This window comes from Lepidochelys olivacea (genome assembly GCF_965140295.1).
Source record: "Lepidochelys olivacea isolate rLepOli2 genome assembly, chromosome: 4".
Classification (NCBI taxonomy): domain Eukaryota; kingdom Metazoa; phylum Chordata; order Testudines; family Cheloniidae; genus Lepidochelys; species Lepidochelys olivacea.
This window is the reverse complement of record NC_140414.1, coordinates 32,835,491-32,849,496: the sequence shown is the minus strand read 5'-3', so window position 1 is coordinate 32,849,496 and position 14,006 is coordinate 32,835,491. Positions and strand designations below refer to the sequence as shown.

General features: G+C 41.5%; 1 protein-coding gene across 3 annotated transcripts in view; it reads right to left on the bottom strand.

Annotated features, from left to right (window-relative positions):
• Nucleotides 1–14,006, bottom strand: part of RAP1GDS1 (Rap1 GTPase-GDP dissociation stimulator 1) — a 156,906-nt gene that overhangs the window by 109,437 nt on the left and 33,463 nt on the right. For 2 of the 3 annotated variants that reach the window (XM_084626045.1, XM_084626047.1), the window contains exon 2: nt 315–425. In XM_084626045.1, the coding sequence (XP_084482171.1) occupies nt 315–425 (111 nt within the window). The remainder of the gene's footprint in view (nt 1–314; nt 426–14,006) is intronic. The other variant, XM_084626046.1, reaches the window with a different exon arrangement.

Sequence of the window (14,006 nt, the reverse complement as noted above, 5' to 3'; positions counted from 1 at the left end):
TTTTGACCTAAAAGAGAAATACCTTGCCCTTTGCTCTCCGAATGTAGACTTCAATTGGAAAAGTAACTTACTCCACATGCCAGGGACTAGCTCTGTGCTATGCCTGTTGTGAATGTCCATGGACATAATTTTCTTTATCTTTTCGTTACTGTCTGATTCTCACACAAGTTATATGGGACTTTCTTTTTAATAGAACAGCCAATCCAGCAATTCTATTGATTGCGTTACTTGCATTGTTTCACATCACAGTACTACCTCCATCATTTACTGATCTGATCATATGGCGCAAAATTTGAAGGAACAATAAAACTTACTGTTTTGAGCCAGGGCTTGAAGCAGGCAATCCAAGCATCCATCCAAGCTATCTGGTGTGTTGTCAATGGCTGTTATCTTCAGCTTCTTCAAGGCGTCACTTAGATTATCTGCTTGATTAACATGAAGAAGAGAAATATTAGTGCCCTCCTCGATCTGATAGCTAATATGCTTAGAACACAAGTAGTTACCCTAAAGTAAAGGGCTCCTATTTTAACAAGGAAGGAAGCTGTGTCTGTGTGCTGAGGATTTAGAGAAGCCTAGAGTCAAAGGTTTTGGATAAAATCAAGCTTTTCTTAATTTAAATATACATTTTCCATTCTGCGTCTGAGAATGAGATGCCACATTTATAAAATGTCACTGAACAACTTTTTTAACATCAGTATCCCCTCAGTTTAGCTAGTTTGGAAAACCAGCAGCAGTATCTCTGCTTCCATTTTGCTTCTTAGAAAAAGAAAATCATGAAAGTGAACTCCTCTTGAATGTTTTCATTCACAAGAGAGGGGAGGGGCAGAGGAGAGAAAAAGTAATTGCAGATGCCATTTTCTCTGCATATACCAGAGGGTTCCATCTTGATTGTGCACACGCAAAGCCCCAGTTAAAAACAAGGGCTAGGCTAAAAGCCTTTTTCAAGAAGGACATTATCAAATAGCATAAGCACTGTGTGTGTTGATTACACAAACTGTAACTATTTGCATTCAACTGATCCATAAGGAAGCTTCTGGAAACGAGTCCTACGGTCTATGTCAGATTATGAAATAACATTTTCCCCCAAAACACAGTGTTTTCTGTGGAGGAACACTTATTCTCATAGAAGTGATTGAGACTACCAGTGCTAGCATCTCAAGTATTCTGTTTATTCAGAGGCAAGGTATAAGTGTTAACAGCTGCAATATAAGTCTTTTCACTTTGCCAGCTGATGACTAACCTCAGTCTGAATGGACTATCCTTTTAAAAAACATGAGTGGTACTTCAGTTTCCATGCCAACTCAATAAGCAATCAGAGATAGTTACTCAAAATAAGTAATATTAAAAACTGTGTAGTTCTCTACAATTCTCCACTCCTGACCTGAATCATGAGGTACAGTGTGGTACAGCTGCTTTGTCCTACCTCCCCCTCCACCCCCCAACATTCACGCTTGAACAACAGACTAGCAAGGGGCAAAAGAAGAAACAAACATTGTAGAACTTATCTAGGAGCCAAGCAAGGTTTCAAGGCAGGAAAGGTGTGTAGTAGGTGACGACCTAGCCAGGCCTGTCCAATTAGCCCCACCTACAACATCTGGGATGGAGTGTGGGGTTATATTAATAGAACCAGCTGGGGATGGAGGAGCTGATTCCTCTATAAAGAGCAGCAGAAAGTTACAGAGAGAGGGGCACGCTCAGGAAGAGTAAGAGGGAGTGAGATACTTTTGGGGAAAGTAAGTGCCACAAGGAACCCTGAGTTTTTTTGGGAAAAACTTCAGTCAGGGAAGGCTTGGGAGCCCACCTGTGGGAAAGACTGGAAGTATGGACTTGAGGGGGATTCTGAAAACTTTATTTTGGGAATGGTTTGATGTTAATAAACTAACCCCCCACGGTGAGGTGTTGATGAACCAGGGAAGAGCTCATCTGATCGTTTGATTTAAGGATAGTTTAAGGAGCCTTGAGCTGAAGAAGAGGGAAACTGAAGTGCCTGAAGAATGATGTCAGGCCATGGAGGGGGTGAGGTGCTTGTAGGCAGCTGGCTCACTCACAACCACAAAAAAAATGTATTTATTAGATAAACTGTTCAGTGACCAGTATCAAAAGATACTTTCACAGAGTAATATTTGATCTGCTGTTCTTACTACATCCTAACATTGTGTTCTCTACCTCCTCCTATCCATTTTCTCTTTCTTTTCCCACCTCCCTGCAAATTTCTCTCTATACTGTGGTTCTGTTTTTTAATGCATCTCCTCTCTCCCACCTACCTACAGGCACCTACTCACAGCCCATCCAGATATTGACACACACAGCTTGGAAACTTCAGCAACTTAGAGTGGGAGGACTAAATCTACTAGACATAGATACAAAAACTGGGAGTCCCACTGTCTGGAGGCAACACCTAAGTCAAAAGCCTGCCTCCATCCCAGTTTCTGCGCAGCTGGGAAAAGAGGAGGCTGCTGAAACTGGTAACTGGGTGCCACTCCTGGACTCCGCTCAGGGGCTTCATATTTTATAGAGGTCTCCCTCTAGAAGGTGCCTGATAAATTTGAAGCTTTACACTTAAACCTCCCCACACTGCTTGAAGATAGGAGTGCTCTCTCTCTCACTGGTTCTCTCCCACCCCAGAACCTCCAATGGGAATTGGGGATGTCTCTCAGCTACTGTACCCATCCCCCAGCTTTCTACCTGCTGCAAATGTAAAAGCTGTGAGCAGCAACTGTGGCACTGGAGTTTTCTACCTGTAGACTTTGGAAGAGGGTAGTGCATCAGCTATATTTGGTTCATGTTTGGAAAGTTATCTTTATGTCCCTAAGGGTTAAATATATATAAAATGAAAACTTCGATTCTGCAGAAATTGATGGCCTCCTGCTTCCCATGAGCAAGTAGAGTTTAAAGCTCCGATTAAGTAGACTGTAAAATGATCAATTAACCAACCAAAAAAACCCCAAACAAACAAACCACACACACAAACCACACACTCCACTTTAACTGCTGACAACACCCTCCAGGATAGATTTTGATCTCAGTTACACTAGTCTCAAGTAACAATCAAATTGCACACACAGCTGAGATCAGAATCTATCCCTTCTCTAACTGTACCCAGCAACTGGCTACACTGAAGAGAAAAACAGCATGAAGTGTGCATAAACTTGCGAAAGAAGCTAGCTGGATAACCAACTTCCCATAGAGATAGTGCCCCAATAGTATTTAATGAATTGCACATATTTTGCTCTTTATTGGATACAAATGTCCACAGTCTCTTCTTGAAAATTTACTTTAAGCAACCAACCTACTTCACTTTACCACGAGAGTCACCTTTTCATCACTGATATAGAGTAGGAACAAATACAATCTGCAATCCCCTCCATTCAAAGGAGAATCAATTGCAAAACACTATCTTCCCTTGACAGTATATTTCAGGCTGCTTCTAATAATAATCTTGAGTCCCTGCTACATGGTCCTCCTTAAACATAATGAGGCAAGTAGGAGGGATTCTGCCTCGTCAAAATTCTGGTTCAGATACTGCGCATCTCAAGGAATCTTCAGTTATAAAGATCAGTCAGATTTGTGGGTGGGGGAAGGGAGTCTGGTGTTTTGCAGACAGTTTAATTTTATTTGGTTTTGTAGTTTGTGGCAAGGACGCCTAGAGCATTAATTAGACAACTCTTTTTATTCTTTGTATAAATATAAAGACATTATAAATAAATGTCAGTCATCTCATAATTTGCAAGTCATATAAGTAGAAAACTGTGGAGGGCAAAAATATTTGTATTCTAGATAGAGCTGGTCAAAAAATGTGAAAATATTTCACAGAAAGTGTCTTTTATTCCTCTCAATTGTTCAGAATTTGACATGTTTAACCAGCTCTAGTTCTAGAAGTTTTTGTAAGTAGAAAAGACACTGGAGTTGTTAGAGTCTGGGGGGAGGGAAATAAATAAACTAACCACTATGCAATTAAACATGTAAAACAACCCTGTCTTTATAAAAATATGCTCTGATACCTCAGGGAGCATTAAAAGGGGATTCCAAGCACATCTGAAAGCAATGAAATATCCCCCACACCTCAAAAGTGCTTAGTTTCAGAGACATTTTTATGCTTTCTGCACTATGCACTACAATGCATTGAAGAACTGGAGCATTGGACCTTGTGGGACTAGGAAAATGTTGCTGCTTGTTCCTGTTATACCCAGGTAAATGAAGAAGAAAAATTGGAAAGGGAAGGAAGGATTCTGCCTCAGTTCATTTCTGATGTAATTTAAAGACAGAGGAGTAAGAGACAAAGTAAGTAGATTTTCATGTGGTTTGCTGTTTCATATACTTCATTATCAAGACAATTATATATAGAAATTATGCATTTTGGCAAAAATTTTCAAATCTGGGTACCCAAAGTTAGCATCTGAATCAATATTTAAGGACTTAAACACAAGCAGCCTAATTTTCAGCAATGCTGAGCACCCGCAGCTCTCTCTGACTTCAGTGGAAGTTGAGGGTGCTCAACACTACTGAAAATTAGCCTATGGGTCCTTTGGTATCTGACTTTAGACACATGCTTCTGAAAACGTTGGCTTTTGTCTTTAAAGTGCGGATTGGTAAATGTGACACAGTGGCAAATTGTTGTCAACTGGCAAAGGGTTCGCCTATCACACAATTGACAAACTTACTACACCTAATTCACCCTTTTCATGGTATTTATCCCTAAAGATTAGCGTGTGAGGTCTTCACTGAAAGCTTGGAACTTACTGATTCTCATAATCATTGATGTGTGTACAGATAATATTTAAGGAATAATATAAATGTATTGACAATTATGCCCTTCTGGTCTTAGAGTGAAAACGAGTCACCAGAGAACCATGTGTCTCTGTAATGGCCCATTCAAGTGTGAGAGAGCTGTCACTTCTCCCCGGCTAGCCAATTATCTAATTGCTCAATTGTTCATTGTTGCAACCCAGAAAAATCAATGGAAAATCATCAAAAATAAACTATAAACATCAAAACCACCTGGCAGTGAAAAGAAATGATTGGACAGCAAAGGGATAGCCCTGTCTGTGAATAAAGACAAAAGACCAATTTAGTATGGAGGGTGGAGAAAGACTCTGTACCCATTCATTGAGGAGGCACCTTGATGAGCAGGGATGCTTCATGAAAGATATGGTCCTGGCTCCTTGGGGCCAGCATCTGCTGCAAAAGACTGAACTTTGGGGTGAGAATCTCTCTAATTGGATAGGAAAGGTAACTTCTGGTAAGTGTATGCCCCAGTTAATATCTTATGATTTTGTTTTACATGTAACATTCTGTTTCTATCACTCACACCTAATTCTGTTTGAATCTCTTTTCTTTCTTAGTAAAAGAAAGGGAAATTTACTTATCACTGAACTCAAATGCTGGGTGGGCTAAGATAACACTGGTTAACTGGGGTACACTTTTCCTTTGGGAAGAGGATCTGGGATTTCTGTGGATATCTAGTGATCGGGGCTGGAGGGATTCCGGGGCTGGGACGCATTTACTGTAAATGTTCAGGGCAAAGGCAGGGCTTGTATAGCCCAGAGGAGAGTGCTTAAGTGGCTGACAGGCTGGTTGTGTTAGGGAGCTAACACCCTGCCAGCACAGGCAAGACTCCCTCACCCTGGAGGCAGGTAGCAACAAGGTGAGTCACAGCCCTGGGTGCTGCAGGAAGCATCAGAGTACATCACATGGATTTATTTTTAAAAAAAGTGTTTATGTGGCTACATTGCAATATGTGATGAAAGTGCTTTCTACTGGATAGGCTAAGATACCACAATGATAGGTATCGTGTAAATAACACATCAAAATTAGATTAGATTACTACTAAGAAACTGTATGTACAATGTAATAGAGTGTCTAAAATACTGGATACAATCATCTGATTTCCTGTAAAAAGTCCACTGGTCTAAAATGAAGACTTTTTCTTAGCAGTCCTTCCCCCTACCCAACCCCAACCCCACAAACACACACAAAAGAGAAAGTGAGAATTAGGAAGGAACCACAGCTCTCAGGACATAACGTCAAAAGGCCATATTTACAGACAAAAAGGTTCCCTACATGAAACGTTTAGAAAAAACAATGCAAAGATGACCAAAGTATAGATCTGCAAATCTCTTTCTTCCAAAGACAGAATCATGCCTCTTATTAAATGGATTTAAATTCTTAAACAGAATCAGCTTCACTTCTGCAAGTCTCAGAAGTACATAAATACGTCTAAAATCGTATTAGAGATTTTATCCCTCTTTTTGGTCCTTCCTAGGAGGACAAAAATTGTGTTCAGAGAACTGAAAGTCCTTACATTGATCTAGGTCAATTGAGTGCCTGGTTTCAAATCACAATGAGAGAGACATTTTAGCGAGAAAAGATGGTTTTATCCAAAGGGCCAACCACCTTACCTTTATGCAGGGACCCGAATTCTGCAATTCTACAGCGGCTGTACTGGCTTTGGAATCTGCCATTTACGGAAGCAGCTGCAGATATTCTCCTGCAAAAACCCTGTTATTTTTCTATAATCAACTGTCCTCATGTTTTCCTGCCTGCATCTCTGATATTCTGTTTGTCACAAGGAGGAGTTCTATTTGTTTGTAGTGGGCTTGCCCTGAGTAGGATGAACAGATCCTCACACTAAGAAAATAAGGACAGCTATCCCCTGGAAAAGGGCAGCATAGGGAATGGTTGTGGTAAGATATCAGAGAAATGTGCACAGGACAGTTTTGGCAATTGATGGGGCAGGCAAGCTTGTATTGGCTGGGAGGACGTGTGGGGCCAAGGAGGGCAGGGCAGGGCAAGAGGGCAATATGCAATAAACCGTGAGGGGCTGGTCCTTGTGGTACATATGCGCTCAGCTAGCCTGTCATCAATTTCATCGACTGAGCTGGCCTGCAGGTGCATCAGGCACCCAGTTTACAAAAGAACAGTGCCAACCACCTTTTTTGTTTTATTTTGTTTTTAAAAAAAACCTAACTAGGACAGGTCCTGAAGACAGAGGTACACCGTTCTCAGGGATATATATTCACCTCGAGCCCCAGTATTGCTGCCCGTGCAATTAGAACAGTCATCCGGACCTTGAGCCCTGAATCTCACAGGCTGTCACTCCTCATGTCCTCAAGATAAAAGGCTGGAAGTTGAACATGCCAAGAGCTGTCTTTATGGCAAACCCAACTTTCACATTCCTGACTCCACCCACAGCTACTTGCTCCCAGAGTCAGTATCCTGCTTTGCTTTCCACTCACACCCACTACTGCTCCACCCTCTCCCCCAGCAGTCAGTAAGAGGGGCTGCCCTGAATTCTGCAGCAAACCCAATTAATTTTAGCAGGTTGGCATTAATGATTCCTGTTGCAAACTGGAAATTAGGCAATTATGGAGAAAATATTCAAAAACTGAAAAACACAAATCAGCACTATTATATCCCACTCCATTTCAGTACATCTTGCTTTTTGACCTACTCCTATTACCAGTCACTAATTTGTTCTGTGCTGAATTGCCCTTTTGTCCTTTAAACTTTGGTAGCGGATGACCATCTCTGATATATGGTCAAGGGCCGTAAAAACACACTGAGTTTCCTACCTATGCACTCAGGAAGCAGCCATTAGCACATCTTCATATGAAGCTGCAGATTCTGTTTATAAAGAAGATTCTTGTCATTTATCCCTTGATCTCACAGGTGCCCCACACAAACCAGAAAGAAAGTCAGGGCATGAAGTGGTTTCAAAGCAGTTCAGCATCTGCCATTCCGTAACAGTGAAATTTCATTAATTCCTAATATTATTTTAGGGGTATGACAGTTTGTTTTTATACATGTCATGCCTTCTTTCCAGAAACTAACCTGCTTCAAAAATATGGTCTGCCTCTTTTTAAAAAAATGTTTATCTCCTTTTAAAACTAAGTGCTAGGAGTAACGTATCAAGGCAGCACTTTCTGTTATTACAAGCGAGCTTTCCGAGTTATTTCTCCCTTATATGTTAAGCCCCCAGTTATTTGTAATTGTGGTGACTGTTGTATATTAAATATTAAAATAATCAAAGATATACTCTGTTTGAACATATCTCTAATGCATTTCATGTATTTCCTGGCTGGTACCCTACATTGCTGAAGTTAATGGGTCTATTACAGTCTGCTTAAGTGTAACCTAACTGTGATAAGAAATTCATAAATTAATCAGTGAGACTTCAGCAGTCTCACATGTACTGAAGCCAAATCAGATGGAAATGAGACTCAAGCCAGTTTTTCTCTTTTTGCAGGCTTGGTGGTTAGACTTTCCTATCAACATGCAGTGATTCATGTTTTAGGAAACAGTAGGACATCAAAGGCAGTGGGGCTGTTTTTCCTTTAAGTTATGTCATAGAAGATGTCTTTAAAGATGTTTGTCTGATGGTACAAACCAAACCAGTAAGTAGTAAACCATATATTCAGTGTACGTTAAACAGCTGTACTGCCAGCTAGGAAATGAAGAAATAGATGTTTAAGGGATTAGCCCTTGGTAATAACGTTTGCCTTTTTTTCATTTCTCATGCTTGGTAATAATGTTTGGTATTTTTTCATGCTTTGTGTGTATAAAAAGATCTTCTACACTTTCCACAGCATGCATCCGATGAAGTGAGCTGTAGCTCACGAAAGCTTATGCTCAAATAAATTGGTTAGTCTCTAAGGTGCCACAAGTACTCCTTTTCTTTTTGCGAATGTTTGCAGTGTTGTAGCCATGCTGGTACCAGGATATTGGAGAGACAAGGTAATATCTTTTATTGGACCAACTTCTGTTGGTGAAACAGACAAGCTTTTGAGCTTTCACAGAGCTCTTCTTCAGGTCCGGTGAATGTACTCAGGGCTTGTCTTCACGTACAGCGCTTTAGTAAAGATGCCATTAGAATGAGACAGCTTCTCCGGTCGGCATACTTAATCCATCTCCCAGAGAAGCAGTAGCTATGTTGATAGCAGAGGTTCTCCCATCGACATAGCACCGTTTACTACTGGCATTAAGTTGGTATAACTATGTCCCTGAGGGAGAGTGGATTTTTCACACCCCTGAGCAACGTAGCTGTACTGAAATAAGTTTATAGTGTAGACCTGGCCTGGGGGCTTGTCTACACTACACAGCTTTTAGTGACAAGGCGTGTCAACGCTCTCTGTCAGTATTTTGTCGGCACTTTTGCCCCATGAGCGGCATTAGCTTTGTTAGCAGGAGAGTGCACCACAACTTCAACCACCACCATCACCCATCAATCAAACTCTCTCTAGAACATCCCACACTGGCATGAACTTCCTGGACACCATGATCGGCTTCAACAGTGCAACCCTACAGATAACTGTATATAAGAAAACCACAGATCGCCATACTTACCTTCACAGGTCTAGCTGCCACCTCAAACACACCAAGAAATCTTGCATGGTGACAGGTTTCAGAGGGGTAGCCATGTTAGTCTGTATCAGCAAAAACAATGAGGAGTCTTTTTGGCACCTTAGAGACTAACAAATTTATTTGGGCATAAGCTTTCATCTGACGAAGTGGGTTTTAGCCCACGAAAGCTTATGCCTAAATAAATTTGTTAGTCTCTAAGGTGCCACAAAGACTCCTCGTTGTTTTTAACAAGAAATCGGTTATCAGGCACTCACATACCACAAGTTCCAAGGAGAAAGTCCAGGATATACACCTTAATGCACTTTAAAACGCCTTCACCAAAACAAGGACACTCCACCAGCGAAATAGATCACATCATGGAGCAGGACCCCCAAATATGTCGGGAGAACCTGCTTCAATGCAGGAAGAAAAAAAAAGCCCTCTGACCGTACACCCCTAGTTGTCACCTACCACCCCACACTGGAGCCCACATGGAGAATCATTAAACAATTACAACCCATACTTGATGGGGACCACATCCTGGAATAAGTTTTTCCTGAACAGCCTCTTCTAGTCTCCAAACAATCCTCTAACCTCGAAAGCTCATCAACAGAAGCAAACTCCCCACAAACCAGGACACATCAACTCAAAGCAGCACTAGCCACTGCCATAATAAGAGGTGCAAAACCTGCAGACATATGTGCCACTGCTAAGATGATAAATACACCCCACAACACACCTTTCAAGATCCAGTGTTTTTATTAAGTCCATGATTTTTAGCGTCTAACAGAATTACGAATGTAAGTTCTCAGGCTTGTTTTTTGAAGGGGAAAGCAATCACTACACTCTCCAACTCACACAGAAACATGATAACAGACAAAAACTATTTTCACAAAATGATCACTCCATATGTGTCCTCTCAGTCCTCCTCCTCAAAGGAAACCTGCACAACACCTTCAAAAGACGAGCCTGGGAACTTACATTCATAATTCTGCTAGACGCTAAAAAATATTGACTTTAGACACTGGATTTATGGCTCATTACAACAAACTGTATCCTATTAACTCTTCTTTATTCTATTATTGTAAATTGCCCACTTCACTCTAAATGATATCTTGTGATAACTCCTTATCAGTTCCTCCCTTGTATTTAGCTGTGACATTCTGAATACCTATCCCAGACATGAAGAAGAGCTCTGTGTGTGCTCGAAGGCTTGTCTCTTTCACCAACAGAAGTTGTTCCAATAAAAGATATCACCTGCCTTCTCTCTCTTGGGAATTATGTAATTCTGTGCATGGACTCTGTTTTTTATTTTTACTTGCAAGTAACTCAATACAAATCAAGTTATATAGAAAATTCAGGATTGATTCACCACTGTTGTTTTTGAGAAAAAGTATATCATTGTGGTCAGACTACTCAAGAACATTAGAACTGATATAATGGATCAGAAAAGTGGTCCATCTAAACCAGTATCCTGTCTCTTACTAACAGCTCCAGATACTTCAGAGGAAGATAAATAAAATGTTGTCTGAAAATTAGGGATTAATGTACAATAGGGGAATTTTCCTTCTAACCTCAGGGAGTGAGTGGATAGTTTATGCCCTGAAACAGAAGAGCTTATATTTCTTATTTTTTTTATTCTATTTGATATAAGTGTGGATGCTCTCATTATCTACATAAATGTTTTTAATCCCTTTTTGATCTGACTAGGTTTTTGGACGTAATGGTACCTTGGCAGCAACGACTTCCACAGGTTAATTATGCACTGTGTAAAAACTTTCCTTTTATCAATTTTAAATTTGCTGTTTTTCAGTTTAATTGGAAGTCCCAGAGGGCAAATAAAAATGTCCAATTTACCTTCACCGTACCATTCGTTATTTGGTGTTCCTCTTGCATGTCCCCCTCATTCATCACTTCTCTAAAGGGCTTGACCCTGCAATGTTCTGAGCATATTGACCCCCAACCAACAAAGCACTTAAATCCATGCTTAATTTAAGCACATGAGTAATCCCACTGATGTCTGTTTCAGAGAGACGACTTTTCAACAGAAACCATGCTGGTTTGTCCCTGTCATATCGTGTTCATCTAGGTGGTTTTATAGTTCTATTTTTACTTACCATTTCAACCAACTTAGATGGGCATGAAGAAAAGTTTATTGAATTATAATTGCAGGGTTACCCCTTGCACTTGTTTTTAAAGTAGGTACAATGCTTGCTCTAGTCCTCCAGTAGCTAATTTTAATGAGATTGCATATTATCATTAGCAGTTGAGCCACTTCATTCCTAAATACTTTCGGAATGTTTAGATGTATACTGTCTGGCCCTGGTGACTTGTTCCTCTTTAATTTATCTGTTTGGTTCAGCACCTGTTCTTCTGACACCTTAATCACCCACAGAACCTCACCTTTATTACCCCAAAATAATGACATTCAATGGCTCACTGCTATTTGAGCAGTGAGCTGTCTAATTATTTTGGTTGTTATTCAGCCATCCCCAAACATGTTAACATTTGTATAGTCAGTTTCTGTTCAAAACCAAAACAGAAAACTAGACAGAACCAAACCTGCACATTCACCGTTAATCTGGAATGTTGCTATGTGTGTGTATCTTTTTTGCTGCAGAATTTCCTCTTTGTTCTAGAATTCTGGTTTTGCTTTATTCCATATGATATATACATATATTACTACTAATTAGTTCTACCACTGTGGCTTTGTACCCTCTCTATTTTAAGAACAGTGGATTAGAATAGTGGTTTTCAAACTTTTTTTCGGGGGACCCAGTTGAAGAAAATTGTTGATGCCCGTGATCCAACAGAGCTGGGGATGAGGAGTTTGGGGTGTGGGAGGGGCTCAGGGCTGAGGCAGAGGGTTGGGGTGCGGGGGTGAGGGCTGCGGGGTGGGACCAGGAATGAGGGGTTCAGGGTGTGGGAGGGGGCTCTGGGCTGATGCAGGGGATTGGGGTGTGGGAGGGGTCAGGGCTCTGGGCTGGGGGTGCAGGCTCTGAGGTGGGGCTGGGGATGAGGAGTTTGGGGTGCAGGAGGGGCTCTGGGTGTGAGGGGGGCTCAGGGCTGAGGCAGGGGCCCGGTGCAGCATGGAAGGGGGTCAGGGCTCTGGGCTGGGGGTGCAGGCTCTGGGGTGGGGCTGGGGATGACAGGTTTGGGGTGTATGAAGGGGTTCTGGGTTTAGAGGTGCTCAGGGCTGGGGCATGGATTTACTTCTGGTGGCTCCTGATCAGCAGCACAGCCTGGGTGCAGAGTCAGGCTTCCCGTCTGTCCTGGAACCACGGTCTGCACTGAGTCCTGGAAGCAGCCAGCAGCAGGTCCGGCTCTTAGGGGGAGGTGCGTAAGCAGCTCCGCACGGCTCTCACTCGCACGCACCTCTCCCTCCTCCCCCCAGCTCCCATTGACTGGGTGCAGAGCCAGTGCTCGGGGCGGGGAAAGCGCATGGAGCCCCGTGGCCCTCCTGCCTAGAAGCCGGACCCACTGCTGGCTGCTTCCGGGGCGCAGCGCAGTGTCAGAGCAGGAAGGCACTAGCCTGCCTTAGCTGGTCAGCACCGCCGATGGGACTTTAAATGTCCCTGTCGGCGGTGCTGACCACAGCGACCCAGTGCCTGACATGCATACTGGGTTGCGACCCGAACTTTGAAAAACACTGGATTAGAAGACACAGACACAAATCAAGGAGTATTTAAGTAGAACTGACTTGGTAGTTCCTATTGATGACTGGAGAGAGACAGTAGTGAAAATGATGGACTTCTTTTATGAGTGGGAATAGAGATACTTGACTATGATGAATTGGGGAAGGCCTTTTCCTCTAATTCTTTGTGTTAATTTGACTTTTAATGTAGTCAAAATCAAGCAATAAAACTAAGATAATAAAAATACCAACCCCAAATACTATCAACAGGTCCCTTTAATCTGTGGTTCACATAATGCAATTATTTCAAATTTTAGCAGCCTTTTTCTTTCCATTTAGTCCTGGATTGGAAAGGTCAAATATTAGAATATGCCACATTGTTGCCACAGTGTCGGTCCCAGGCTATCACAGATATTACCTCGCCTACCCTGTCTCTCAGAGAATCAGAATGAGCTGCGAAAGATTTTGTAGAACCTTGAAGCATTTACTTCTTCCATAGAAGTTATGAAAGACCTGATACTTATCCTCTTTACATTTTAAAGTGAAGCAATGTATATCTGGAATTGTCCTAAGAAAACTGTCTAGAAACTTTGACCAAAGCTCAGTGAAACCAATGGAACTACTTTTATTGATTTCAAAAGCTTTGCAGCAAGCCTTAGAAGAATTATCGTATGATTTTTTTATTTAAATGAAAAAGGAGGTAGAGGCTCTGCAAACTGCTTTAAGACTTGATTGACCAAGAGAGTCTCAAAAAACCAGTCTGACTTAAAAGGTACAGAATAACAGAAAAAAAATCCTAATTTCAACTGAGAAGTGATCAACAGATATAGCTCTCTTACTGGTGTGTGGAAAGATACCTTGCTCTTTCATATTTAGTTGCCATGAGTCCTAGATTAAATTTCATGAACAGATCTAGTACAGAATTTTTTTTAATTGTTTTTTTAGCTGCCTGATCTTCACCGAGCCATACTAATATAGCCCTGAAGGAGTAGAGTGCATAAACAGAAAATAACTAATTGGGGCTTCTTCTAGA